This window comes from Triturus cristatus, chromosome 7, assembly GCF_964204655.1.
Source record: "Triturus cristatus chromosome 7, aTriCri1.1, whole genome shotgun sequence".
Lineage (NCBI taxonomy): Eukaryota > Metazoa > Chordata > Amphibia > Caudata > Salamandridae > Triturus > Triturus cristatus.
The window spans coordinates 953333483-953348554 of NC_140590.1; the positions used below are offsets into that span (position 1 = coordinate 953333483).

The 15072-nt window shown below is 45.5% G+C and overlaps 1 protein-coding gene across 3 annotated transcripts in view; it reads left to right on the forward strand.

The window, feature by feature from the left end:
* JADE2 (jade family PHD finger 2) overlaps positions 1–15072 on the forward strand; it is a 533878-nt gene that overhangs the window by 310461 nt on the left and 208345 nt on the right. For all 3 annotated transcript variants that reach the window (XM_085617976.1, XM_085617974.1, XM_085617975.1), the window contains exon 8: positions 4406–4522. In XM_085617976.1, coding sequence (XP_085474102.1) covers positions 4406–4522 — 117 coding nt within the window. The remainder of the gene's footprint in view (positions 1–4405; positions 4523–15072) is intronic.

A 15072-nucleotide genomic window follows, 5' to 3' on the forward strand; every position in this document is an offset into this window, starting at 1 on the left:
GTTTTTCAATTTTACCAGGGTTTTCCAGCAATAGCTGCCATTTAACTCTGCGCCTATCGTTTGTTAGAGTTAAATCACCTGAATTATATTCAGAAGGCAATGCACCAATCTTGCTGACATTAGGTAATGCCATGTCCAGAATCAGGGCATTGTGGTCACTATCAATTCTAGAAACAACCGCAAAATCTAGAATTCTCGACCATGAATATCCACAGAGCCTGGATTTAGTATTTTGCACGTGCATCCCAAGTGGGAACCAATCCAGATGGTTAAACCCCCCGAGGGGCGACCTCGCCCACCCCACACTGCTGGAACAGAAAATGAAGCGAAACCCACCCGATGCTGCTCCGTGCGTGCCCAGGTCTCTTGGAACAGACAAACATCACAGTCATCCACAAAGGAACCTCATTCAACACTCATCATCTTACTGGTTAAGCCTGCAACATTCCATGAGAGAATTCTAAGTGTTTCCACCCACACTCCTTCGCAACACCTGCGCTGAGGCGAGCCTACTGCAATGCGGTTGACTGTGCCCCATCCACTGGGCAGGATGCTACCGACTCATTGGTATGGAAACTAGTATCTGCGGCATGGATGGTAGTGTGGGTATTACTGTTGTTATTAGGGCTGGTGGCTAGAACACTAAGAACCTCTGGGTGGACGCGTTCCAAACACTCCGCAACGTTTCTTGTCCCTTCACTGTGAACTGAGGCCCTGATGCCTGGTTCCTGACTAATACTACACGCGTGGTATGGACTCATAGTTGCCCCACCGGCTATCTCCCCACTTTTGGGCTCGCTATTTGTTTGCGGCACCGGAAAAAGCGGTGCCAGAGTTACATCAGTTGTCCCTTTTCTCGATTTGACAATCAGAGGTCGGCCACTGGTAGTAGTAGTCAAAGTTCCACTTGCTAGGCTACCCCTAGTGGTAATTCTACCACTCCCTACAATATTCTGGTTGCATATGCCAATACTCCCTAAGCCACCCTTCTTTTCATACCCGACTATATTTTCAGCTGCAATTGGTAGTTGCGAGCTCTCAAAATACAGTCAGTCAACTAAATCCAGAGGACTGTATCTATTGTTCTGACTAAAAGCTGTATTAGGGGGTGGTTCGCAGTGTCTCCCTCTGCTATATATACCACCTGTCACTGTCCCTGCAGCATCAATGGCCCGATCAGAACCCGGATTAGGTTGCAATTGAGTGGTGGGATAGAAATAGGACAATGGGTGGGACTCAATGCCTTCCACAGACCTAGACTGGCTCCATCCACAAACATAGTTCACCAGCCAAGTATTCCTAAAATTAATCAAAATACAATCCCCCCTAGTGTCCTTTATCTTATGGCCCACCCTTGCTACCCTCCTGACAAACAATACTTCACTGGTTACGTGTGATGGCAATGGTCTATACTTATTGAGCCAGAACGTAACCTTGTTCTTAAGTGATGGGTAAGACTCCTCCGTATCATTCCCCAAATGTGGTACACCAGTCAAAACAACTACATACGGATTAGATTCAGGGGGTAAATCGACTCTTGCAAGCGGTATTTTATTATTGCTGCGGGGTGATACAGCAGGGTAACGGGTAGTTTCAGGGCGAGATGGAAGTTGGCAGTGCTGATCACTGCCACCGCTAGTGTTTATCGTAGCTGAGCCTGCATTCTTTAATGGTACCCCCCCCCCGGCTGGATAATTAGTTCGGACCATAGCCGATGGCCGCAATCTCTCCGGATTGATTGCGTCATTTGAAGTAGAAGGACAATCAACAGTTAGAGGAGATGGTATTTGGGGCGTTGATTCAGCATTGGAATGACTCTTCCTACCCACACCCCCACAGTTTTGAGCAGCAGTGTTAGCAATAATTTCCAATTGTTCTTCAATATTTGCCAATCTCTTAATAAGTGGTGACAAGCAGCCAGTAATTAAGCCCCCTAGTTTTTCCAAGAGTACATCATTAAATGTTGGAACTGGAGCCTCTGGCTCCATGAGATTCACCGAACATACTGCAATAGGCTCAGTCTGGGTCCCCACACTCTCCACAAACCCTGCGGTCTCCATAGTCCATTCCCGAGATGTCATTCCTCCCCCATCACACCTTGGTGTTTTAGAGTTTTTAGAGTTGTTTTTCTTAAGCTGGCCACCTTTACAGTTTTTCTTCTTGGCAGCACCCACATTTTTTTATATATTTTACTTCTCGTGGAGGTGGTAGGTATCGGATTCGACTTCGACCTAGTTGCGGTGTTCATCGCTTTTTCTTGAGTTATCCCATCCAGCCCACATTCATCTTGGGCATGGCTATTGGGACCGTCCCCCAAAGTTGTGGCGGTTGGTGATACTACCACACAGGGATCCGCATCAGATGTACAAGCGGTCCTTTCATCGTCAAAACAAGGGATTGGCGTACGTGCGTTCATAATGGGACCCAAGGAGGAACGTTTTGTAAATATTGGCTCAGTGGACAGCCGTCGTTCTGTATCCTCTATTTCACGCGCTAGAACACTGGAGACTCGCGTGATAAATTGATCCAGAGTTCCCATTACGCTCCCACTTTTAGTCCATTTTTTATCCTTGCTGCCCGCTGGAGGCATTACACAGTCAAACAAGTGCAGCTACCGGATTCAAAATAAAAGTGGTAGATCTTACGGCAGCAGGTCCAGGGAACATGTGCTGAAGCACACGAAAGAGAGTGGGCCCAGCCCAGCCTACTCCAGACTCGAACGGGCTCAAACGGGCCTGCCCTTGGCCCGGGCTTTGCCCGGCGCGCGCCTACGCGCGTCCCGCGAAGCGGGAGCGGCAAGATGTTTTGTAGCCCCAGACGAGCTGCACAGGTGAGGGAGATTGAGCAGTACACAGCCTCCTGGGCAATGAAGTCCTGTCTTCCCCTCACAGGCAAAAGCCGAAGGCGCAGCGGCTCCCGCGAAGCGGGAGCGGCAAGATGTTTTGTAGCCCCAGACGAGCTGCACAGGTGAGGGAGATTGAGCAGCACACAGTCTCCTGGGCAATGAAGTCCTGTCTTCCCCTCACAGGCAAAAGCCGAAGGCGCAGCGGCTCCCACGAAGCGGGAGCGGCAAGATGTTTTGTAGCCCCAGACGAGCTGCACAGGTGAGGGAGATTGAGCAGTACACAGCCTCCTGGGCAATGAAGTCCTGTCTTCCCCTCACAGGCAAAAGCCGAAGGCGCAGCGGCTCACAAGAAGCGGGAGCGGCAAGATGTTTTGTAGCCCCAGACGAGCTGCACAGGTGAGGAAGATTGAGCAGCACACAGCCTCCTGGGCAATGAAGTCCTGTCTTTCCCTCACAGGCAAAAGCCGATGGTTCAGCGGCTCCCGCGAAGCGGGAGCGGCAAGATGTTTTGTAGCCCCAGACGAGCTGCACAGGTGAGGGAGATTGAGCAGCACACAGCCTCCTGGGCAATGAAGTCCTGTCTTCCCCTCACAGGCAAAAGCCGAAGGCGCAGCGGCTCCCCTTCGACTTCAACTGATGTCGATTTGGAGTGCCCATGGTGAGTTTTTACGGAGTAAGTGGCTTTTTTACTGCACTCCTATGGAAGGTTGCCGAAGTTCTTCACCTGCCCATGTCGGTGGAAGAAGTAAAATCAAATCTCCACACAAAGATTCTCCAGCTTACCTCCAGTGCCTCTGAACTCTTGTTGATCTTCTACAGTGCCTTGAGGGACCTGATGTTAGTGGCTTAGAGGTATACCAGCTTCTGCATGTGCTGTTAGCCTGTTAGTCTTCAGGTGGTTGTGCACCATCATGGTCCTTCCCCTGAGTGCATAGCGCTTACTTCAGTGACAGTCTTTAGATTTTCATTCTTGTTGGTGTCACCAGTGCTATGCATCTCTAGACACGTGTTTCAGGATAGTTGTCCTTGAGTAGAGCTACACATTCTTCTGGGGGTGCTGGACATGCTGCCCAAAGTCTTCTCAGGTCTCTATACCACTGACTGGGAGCAGGCGAGGTCCGAGAGTTAATTGTAAAGTAACAATATGTGGGCTAGCAGCCTGAGGCTTGAACCATGCATGCACTTTCCAGAATCAGAAGACACCACCACCCACAGAACCTGTTTAATGTCCTCAGCTGACAATCTCATACATTTGTCTGACGTTCATCTCCACTGTACCTTTTGAATGGGTAAACGTTTTTCCAGTTAGAAATGCTATTGAAGTTCCTGCAATACAAGATAAATTAGATTTGTAATCGCCGGCATTATATTCAGATAACTGTTGTTTGAAGACCTTTCGAAAAACTGTATTGTATTTTAAGAGGCAGGTTAGTGTTGAATTACACACACCCTACCCACACACGCCCCTTTTACCCACTAACTGCAGCTTGTTGAAATAAATGTTAGCTTTGTTTCCTGTAGTACGTTCTGCCATTTCTAAAACATTTATCTTCTACTCAGGTTAGCATCGGATGTCCCGAAAAGATGGAACCCATCACAAAGATCTCACATATTCCAGCAAGCAGATGGGCTCTGTCGTGCAGCCTCTGCAAGGAGTGTACAGGGACTTGTATCCAGGTATGTCCGTAAATACATGTGGAAGTATTTTATATATGCCGTATGAGGGAAAGGTATCCAACTTTTTATTTCAGGTGGGTTTATTTTTTATAAACTTTGTCAAAAAGTAGGTTTACAGGGCACGATTGTCAATCCTGGTCCAACTTCGCACTCCTGGAGCCCCAATTGAGGCTGCCAGAAAACAATCTGAACTATGCCCATAGGACATATTCAGCAAGTGTGATTAATGTCCCTATGGGCTGCACGGGGGCATGTGCCACAACTGCACAGTATTGAGGTAACTGATCAATCTTCACTCTCGTCTACGTGTAAAGGCTTTGATATAGCGCAGGCCCTGTTCTTGTGTGCTTTATAGGGCTAGAAGTTTTAGATTTCGAATGTCACGTGCCTGTATCCCTTTTAGGAACCACGTTCCTCATGCATGAACCATGCCTTATATCGGTTGTTTCTCCCACCCCTACAAACTGTATGGTCACCGCTTCATTTGGTTTTGTTGCTGTCAGCTGGCAATTTGTATCCTCACACTCTAGTAAAACTTAGCTTGTGCCAATAATTTGGATGTAAGGACTAAACTTTTCAGATGCCTAGGTGGCACATTTTGAGCATATTTCCTACCTCTGGCTTGCCATTCAGCAACGTAAGATTTCTATAAGTTCAGACTATTCACTTAAACTAGATTCAGAAAATGTCGGAGGTGTTTAAGTGTCTTGTTCCAGGAGCATATGTTGACATACCATTTCTTTGAAGGAAGAGGACTTGCATGCTCCCTTTCTGAATGCAGTGTCCACAGCAGCAGAACTGAACTGATAAACTGGACCAGCGTGTTGAATACCTTAGCACTTTTACAGAGTGTAATATAATTTAAAAGATGAGGATTTGCAGCCTCGCTACGATCCGGACTGCTTCAGCTGTCGGTGATAGACAGAATTACATTTGATATTGCATAGAGTTGCTTTTGGGTCAGCCTCTTCCTCATGATTGAGCTATCCCAGTTCCATGCTCTGCTTTAATTGCTTTCTTTCCTATTGTGTTATTTTCGTCCTGGAGCATTTCTTCCATAAAATCACGTTTGATTGGATGAGTTGTACCCTTAAACTCCTGAATCAACTCGCTCAAAATTTAACAAGCATTTGCAATTCAATCAGTCTCGCCTTTGGGACCTTATAAGTATTTCGCCATGCAGCACATTATCCTGGGTGCTGCAACATCTACTGTTCTTTAACATGGAATCTTTAGCACTAATAGACACATTATAGCACTGCATTGAGAAGTACTTGTCATGAAACAATTATGGTCATGTGTGTGTGCAATGTCCAATATAAAAATAAAATAATCTGCATTCCTAATTCTTGGTACTAGAGAGCAGCACACACCCATTTTTAGGCAGTGTATTTTTTTAACGGTCTTGTATGTTCCAAACATTAATGCATTGTGCACTTTGGGGTTTTGAGAGGTAATTATAGGAATAAGCTAGATATCCTTCATAAAATGTAAAATTTACCTAATATAATGAGTATTTTGTTCACCAGCAATACTGATCGCAGTGTATCAATTTGGCTCCTGAAAAGAATGCATCAACTGTTGAATTTTTAGTGTTGAACTGGAGGGAAAATGGATATCATCCAGTGACTGAACTGCAGACAGTGTGACTAGTAAACGTCTGGCCAAAAACAATCTTCTCTGCTTAACCAAACTGTGTGATCCTAGGCAACTAACTTTGATTAACAGAGTATTATCTATAACTATCAAATGTAGGAGTTTAGAAGTAATCCAGTCTAAGTAGGAGTCATATACAACATTGTCCATGATCGCTTCCTCGTTATTCCATTGAAAAACCATCTGCATTCAGCTAAAAAGCCAACATTAAGCAAATTGATACATGTTATGAATCATCAGCCACGGTGACTGCGTAATTATGGTTCAGATGCACTGTCTGCTTATTCAGCCTTTTCTAGTTTGGTAAGAACATTGGTGTCATTTGATTTGAAGAATATGCACAAAATTCAGCATTCACGTGGCTCATCCAGTTAAATATCAGCATGTCAAGCTCATGTGGAAAACGTTTTTAGCAGGTCAAAATGAAGAGTTGGCTATTTGGCTCCAAAATGAACTTTTAAGCTCTGTTAAATAAAAAAAACACTAAAAGCAATTACTTGAAGCATGGCATAAAAGTAAATCCTTATTTAGGAAGACTGTTTTTACTGTTCTGTGTAAATGTACCCAGCAGTTTTTAAGAATCTAGACTTACCAAAAAGTCTCCGGAAGGCATCAAAGGGTTAGTTCTTGTGTTTATCTTGCTGGGAGGTTGAGTGAACCCAAGAATTCTCACTGGCTGGTGGCAATTGAACAGGTTTTTTCCCGAATTCTGTACCCTGAAAAAAAATGGTGGGGCCTAAGGTTGCAAGGGAAGAATGCACTAACTGTAAGTAGAATTGTTGGGAGGGTATGGGGAGTCTCGGAGAAATAAATACTGGCACTCCCAAAAAAGGGTCCGTTTTTTCTGGGTATGCAAATTTGTGAAAAGCATCATTATGCAATTTAATTTTATTTTGTTTCTAATTCCATGACCTCTCTGCAGCCTGGCCCTGCACCAAGAGCCTGCTGTGCATGGCCAAACTTCTTAGGGGCTGTTACAAGGCTTGACCAGAGGCCGGGCCCGCTACTCAGTGAGTATAACTAAAGGTTATGCACTTCAGGCTTGATTGCACAGGCAGCGTTCCTGCATGGAACTGGCACACCACTAAGCCTCGTATCCCACGCCAGCTTAGCACAACTGAAGCTCAAATCACGTGCACTGGTGCAGGACCTGGCCCACAGCCAATTGACGAAGGCCATTGACAGCGGGCTTGGAGGCACAGGGCCAGGCCACAAGACCAGGACAGAGTCGAAGGCTATGTAAAGCTGCTTCAGTGGCATGCGGGCTGCTGAAAACAAACCCACTTACTGAGCACAGCAGGTTTGGAGGCCACAAGGGGGCAAGTGGCATGGAGGCTGCTGCCAGTCTGGTTTGCACTCTGAGACTACAATGCAGTTTGCACACAGCTCGGTGGAAGGCATGGAGACCTGGAGGGCTGGTTCAGGCCATGGCCGCTTGTCAGGCACTGCAGGCAACCTCCTCTGAACATGGGTGAAGGCAGCGTACAGTGCTTTTAACTGTATGGAGTGGACATATTAAATATTCTGTTTGGTAAAGGCTCGGTTAGCATATTTTATAATCTATTTTTTATCTGTGTAAAGAAAACAACAACAAAAAAACAGAAACTTACTGGGGGGAAAACACCCAATGAAAGAGATGTTATAGTTCCAGTGTAATAAAGTCGACGACATCTAACAGCAGGGGACTATACAGAGCGTGTACCTGTTTGAAGTTGGCCAGCAGTTTGCTCCGTGGATAATTGTGGTGGATGTGGAACTCCACCTCAGTGTTCATCCTGCCGTCATTGCTAACTGAGAAGGATTTGGGACCTTATGCCACACAGGCCGGTCAGAGCTGTGGCTGAAAGGGTGACCCGGTGCTTCCCGAACCAGGGAGCTTGCGGCTCCCACAGCGAAGGTGTCACTCTCTAAGACTGTATCAGCGTCAGGCACCTGCTTCCAGGTTTCGACTGACAGGAAGTCTCAACATCACGTCCTTTGCTTGACACGTCATCCAGAGAGTTCATGAACCGCACCTGGCGTCTGGAATTAATGTGGCAATATTTAAAGTTAGTTGTTTATTTAACTGTGTGTAAAGAAAGTCAACTCGGTGCTTTCAGAAAAAGACGCTTATGTCAGATAGGTGGCCTAACTTCGTAAGACACATGAGTCTGTCATATTGACAATAAATACAACAAAATAAAGTAACATAAGCGCATGAATCTGCTGTTAAAAATGCTAACAAATTTGCCAAATGTTTCATGTAAGCGCACTCCGAGTTGCACTACGTAGACACAATGTAAGTAACTCTGCTGGAGATAAAGCATCTTGTTAGCAAGGCAAGGGTGGGGCGTTAACAAACACAAGCATTGTTAGCACCGTGCTGTTATAACCAAAGTACGGTATCGGAAAAGTGGGTGACGATGGACTAAGGCAGACTACTACTGGAGGGGTGGTGTGCGCTCTGAGGGAGGGGAGGTGCTTCAACTAACTGCAACAAAAAAAGAAATGGCCACGGCATCCCTGCTGGAGATGTTTGGGAGATGGGAGGGGTGTTCTTTACATGGAAAGCGCATCAGCGGCGCTGTGTGTGATGGCCTACTAAAATGTTCTCAGAGTGAAATCGCCGGAAGAGAACTGAACAAAGGAGAGCCATTGTCAGAAATGGACCAATAAGAAGCCAGCATTTCTGATTGCTGCAGCTAACAGCTAGTGGCAATGGGTGAGTTTGCCAGAGCCCCACAGAGAAATACTACAGGTCATTGCTAATGCTCGACCTAAAAACTAAAATGGAGGCATAGAACAGAGCTGATTTAGTACTTGTACTTGCTATACCCTCTCCAAAAGAAACAGGGACATACATTGCTTCGGATGGCCTCACAGTGCATAGCAGTTAAAGTTTTCCATCATGGAATTCTTTCTGGTGTTTATAACCTTAGAATATCTTTGTGCATTCGCTGGAGGGGTGATACCAGAACATTGTTGCCCGAATGCAAAACTATCAACTCGTTGGAGTTAATAATAGAAAAGCCACAACCTCTGAAAGGATAACTTTGTAAACAATACTTGGGACAAAATGTGGCATTTGGACTATATTTCTTTATAACATATGGGTCCGAGGACCCGTTTTTAAAGGTATATTTTCAATTTTGAAAATAAATTAATCAAGCTCACATATATGCATGAGAGAATAGTCTGTCTCATTTAAAGCAGCCAATTAAACTGAATCAATCTTAACAAAGCACATTTCACTGATTCTGCCACACCATCAATGTGTTTTAAAACAGAAGAAAGTAACAGTAAATAGTTCTCCCATGTATAGTCTGTTGAATGAGAACTACCATTTAAGGATTTTTAGAAGTGAGGCTGCCCTATAATGCACAGCAGGTTAAATGTGCTATAGAAAGCTGAAGGACACAGACTCAATGAGAGCCTGTCTAGTGAAATAAAAAAAAACTCTTGGGTGCTTTTTCCGAGGGAAGAGGTGTCTTTTCCTACTTCTCTGCCTTGGAAAAGCCACATCTAACCCCCCCCCCCCCCCCTAGAGTTTACTGTCGATACTAGATGTCGCAGTCACTCATGTTGAATGAGATGCCACTCATCTTTCAACATCAAGGCCACTTTAGATGCTCCCTTTCAAGCGGAGGTCATTCTTGAAATCGAGAACTCTATTGTTCAGGGTATTACGGTCTTTGACCTTATTGATGTGAGTTCTGTCTGTCTCATTGCAAGGGCCCTGTTTGTGAACTACCTTACCTCCCACCCTAAAATGTTATTGCTCACTTTAGGAAAACATGGTTTTTCGATTACGCAGTGAATAAGCCTAGTGCCAAGAAACCCCATGGGGTAGTGGACACAGTATAAATTTGATCAAGGCTAGTCCAGTGCATGGTTCTAACCATCAGGCTTAAGTCAGCTCCTCGGGGTTTTTTTCAAAGTGCATGATGGGTGTAGTAGCGTTATTTGTCACAAGATCTTTGTCTCCCATAACCTAAATGATTGACTGCTCCCGGCTGGGCACAGCTCTTTTTCCAGAAATCTTGCAGTTTTGGTCAAATAATTTAGGGCCAGAAGTACAAAGCATTTTAATGGTCGCAAACTGCCTGATTCGCTGTTTGCAACCAGAACATTTTTTTTTTCAAATGTACAAAATGCAATAAGGTAATTTGTTACCGAATCACATTTTGCATTTACGATTTGATATTTGGAAGGGGCGTGTTTAGGGTGTCCCTTCCCAAATACCGAATCGGTATGGTATGTATTACTGTTTTGATACAGAATTCTGGTTGCAAAACAGTAATACTTTACCACCAGTTTAAAACTAATAAAAGTAAATACAAATATGTTCGAGGCATATGAGCTGCAGAATTCACACTTTGTGCATAGATCGCCATCTGGTGTTGGGCTCGGATGCTTGCGCCTTGTTGTCTTGGAAGAAGTCTTTTGTAGTCACGAGATAGGCGACTCCTCCCTTGTACGCTAGTGCGCATGGGCATCGACTCCATCCTCAGTTTTTTTCCGCCATCGGGTTCGGATGTAATCTTCAACGCTCCGGTTCAGTACCGTGTTTTCCAAATTTTTTCGCCGCGCAAATCATCAAAGAAACTCAACGATATTGTTTTGTTCGCGTGTTCTTTGATGCGCTCTTCAAATACCCGATTCCAGTCGTCGACGCGGACCGCTGGGCCTATCGACGCCTTTCGGGCCTAGGGCTAATGGAAAGGACTCCATTTAAAAAAATGCCCCCAGTGTGGAGCTAAATTCCCACACAGCGACCAACACAAGGTTTGTAACCTCTGTCTCTCGCCCGAGCACGAGGAGAGTAATTGCCAGGCCTGCGCCTCTTTTCGATCCAAGAAAACTATTCGTGATGGCCGGGTCCGACGACACGTTATGGCGCAACAAGCAGCTCCGGTGCCGGAGGACATCTTCAGCAAAGGCCCGATGTCCCGGAGGAGGATTCGGAGGATCTGAAAAACGTTTCTGAGGCAGACGACTCCGACTCAAATGACCACATCACTCCAGGTCAACGAGTGAGTACAACCGCCCCTACCCCAACCCCACCTGAAAAAAAGAAGGCTCCCGTCAAGACTTCACCTGCTGGCCCCAGTCGCGACCGAAAGCAAGCTTCGGTAGCCCCGGGCCCGGCTCCGAAGATAAAGGAGAAGCCTTCCGGTGACTCGGCATAGACCAAACAGCATATCAGTGCCCTGCAGACACCATCGGCACCGAGTACTCCCGCATTCCCCAGAAAACAATCGGCACCGAGTACCTCGGCGCTGAAGGAAGAGGCCTCGGATCCGAAACCCAAAAATTTGGAGCCAAAAAAGATTTCGACATCAAAGCCGAAGAATCCAAAAACCCCTTTGAAGGTTCTAGAGCACAAATCCAAACCTCACTCGGACCCGAAAAAATCAGCGCCGAAAGCAACTACTGAAGAGGAAGAATTTTTTCGACCGGATTTCATCGATCCGAAGCAAAAAACATTCCAAGTGGACCCCAAAACAGGGCATGTGGTTAATGTTCCTAATAGACACGTTTGCACAGTCACAAAAAATTGTACAAACTTTACCAATGCTAAAAGGCGTAATTTAACACGCTCCAGCCATATTCAAAGACCCTGTAAGGGCTAGAATTCTCAACCCCAGAATTGACAAAAAATATAAACCCGCTCCCAATGATCCTACCTACATCAAGGGTCAACTACCTTTGGATTCTCTAGTGGTCACCAACGCTAGAAAACGTGCCAACTCTCAAACCTCCGGTGATGCTCCACCTCCGGACAAGGAGTCTAAATTATTAGATTCTTCTGGCAAACAAGTTGCTGCCCAATCAGCTAATCACTGGAGGATAGCCAATGCGCAGGCATTATTTGCCAGGTATGATGGGGCTCATTACGACCAACTAGAAACTCCATTGCAGCATTTGCCTCATCAATATAAGACCCAGGCCAATGATTTAATTCAAGAGGGCAAATTAAAAACTAATGCATCAATCAAGTGTGCCCTTGATACAGCAGACACCGCATCCAGGTCCATTAATACTAGTGTGTTACTGAGAAGACGTGCCTGGTTGCGCATCTCTGGCTTCAAACAGGAGGTACAGACAACTACCCTCAATCACCCGTTCAATTATGAACAACTTTTTGGCCCAGCTGTGGATACAGCCTTCGAAAAATGAAAAAGGACACAGACTGCTAAATCCATGGGAGCATTACAGTCTCCATCCACGCGAGGTTCCTTTCGGCGCTCCTTCTATAGAGGGGCATCATACTGGGATTATGGCGATTCCTACCCTTGGTTACTAATTGTAGCCTATGCTTCCACAAGTTTACTTTGCCCTTCTCGTTCTGTAGACAAACGGGTGACATTGAGCCATGTTCACAGTCGACAACACTGGGGGGTGGCGGCGGCGGGCCTGGAGGAACGCTCTGTACACAGACCAAAAAGGCGTCCATAGCAATCTCTCCTGACTTTTAAACTGGGCACCACCTATTATGTTAAAACTCTTTCCCTTAATGTAAAGGGCTTTTAAGCCCCCAATAAAAGATGCCAGGTATGGTGTTACTTACTTTTGCAGGACCCGGACATCGTATCTTTTTTACAAGCGACCAACCTCCTACACTTGGTATAAGGGTCGCGGAAGCTTTATGAATGCAGAGTCGACGTAATATGCCAGCAGGAAACGCATATTTCATGGGGAGACGGAGCATCCTAACGATTAAAGGGTATCCTCTTGTTGCATGTTCCCCACAAACCTCCACCGTAAGGGGGGTAGCTATTCATGTGAGGAATGGCATTGGCCCTGTAAAACGTGTTCTGGAGGATAAATGGGGAAGATGGGCTATTGTGTCGCTACCCATAGGGCTGACAGTCTGTACAATATATGGGTCAAACCAGGATGATCCAAAGACATTTAACAACCTAGAAATTGAGTTGGCATCATGGCCAGGCCCATTAGTAGTCTCTGGGGATTTGAATGTAAATCTTGAGGTGAGCAAAGACCAAACCCAAAAATACTTTGGAAGGGAGCCACAAGTGTATAAGGCTCTGTCTGCCTTAACGGCTATTCATGACCTGGTTGATGTATGGGCCGCTAAGTATCCTGCTGACCCAGGGTATACATATTTGCGCTCATAAAAAGTATGTCAGGCTGGACTACTTTTTGGTCTCCTCCTCCATGCGCATGGCGGCAGGAATCATTAAATTGCATAAATTATGGTCCGATCATAACCCGCTAATTATGGATCTGGTATCTCAAGTGAGGGGTCAGGCCCGATCTGAATGGACATTTGATAGAAAACTACTTACTAATAAGCTGTATATTCAACATATTAGGCAGTGGGTGGTACAGTATTTTGAGGTAAACTGGTATAGCTCATTGCGAGGTATGGTTTGGGATAGTTTCAAAGCGGGCCTATGGGGAGAATCAATCAGTTTTGTAGGAAAGGCCAAGAAACAAGAAAGAGGAAATTAATGTTTTGATTGAAAGGCTGGGGACATTAGAAAAGGAGCACACCCTAGCCATTAGGCAAAAGCAAGAAGCGGCTGAGTTAATATCACGGCAGAAAACAGTGGTCACGAAAGCAGAAATCAGCAGCTACTATAGTAGGAAGAGTGCTGCAGGATTTCAAACATAAAAACATGAGCTATGAATATGGGGAGTCCGTGGGCAAGCTGTTGACGCTTCGTATTAAACAGAGGGCCACCATGAATAACATCACTAGGGTCAAAGAACAGGATGGACGGCATGTCACAAATTAATAAGATATTATTAGGGTGTTTCTATCAGGACCTATATCGGCATGATAATCTTGACCCTATAACTCCAAATGAGATTGAAAGAATTATGGGGGCTCAACGGAGGGTCGACGAGGAGACCAGGCAGGAGTTGGAAAGGGATATAATAATCGAAGAGGTTTTACATGCCCTACACTCTATGGCCTCAGGGAAAGCGGCAGGTTCTGATAGAATTCCTCCGGAACTTTACAAGGCAAGTCGGGTAGAGATTGCACCCCTATATCTGGATTTGTTTCTAGGAGTACAATATAGTGGGGTCCCCCCAGAATCTTGGCAGGGAGCAGATATAGCTATTTAAAAAAAAAGGAGAATCCTTCAGACAACCCTGCATTCTATCGGCCCATATCTCATGAATGTGGACGCCAAGCTATATTCTAAAATCTTAGCTACTCGATGAGGGAGGATCATAGCCCATCTTGTTTCACCATGGCAACATGGGTTTATACCTAGAAGAGGCACGCTATTGCGCTATTCGACATAGCAGAGGTAACAGGAGAGAAGATGGCTATGATCCTCCTGGATGCAGAGAAGGCCTTTGACTGAGTTTCTTGGCATTATTTGTGGAGTATCTTGGCGCAAAAAGGGTTAGACCCAGGCTTCATAAGGCCATACATGCAATGTATTTTATACCCTATGCAAGACTACTAATTATGGGCCAGGAATCAGGCTGTATCGAGGTAGCAAGGGGGACAAGACAGGGCTATCCCTGCTCTCCAATTTTATTTATCCAGCAAATCCTCCAAGATCAGACAATTAAACCAGTCTGCAGCAACGGCTTTGAAACCAAGATAATGGCATACGGCGATGATATCGCCATAGTGACCACAGACCCTGAAACGGCGATAATGCAAATACAAAGGCTGGGTGGGGAGTATGGTCGTAAGTCAGACTACTTATTGAATACAGGGAAAACGCCGATAGTTTATAATTCCAAAACTCCCTGTGAGTATCCTCGAAGACGGGATGCAGCAGTTTATCTTGGGATCAGGGTTAGCAGCAGGGTTAGTTCCACTTGAGGAATACATTTTAGCCCCATGTTAAATAAGATCAGCACAGACTTAAGGTACACGGATAAGCTCCATCTCTCAATAATTGGAAGGTGCAACATACTCAAAA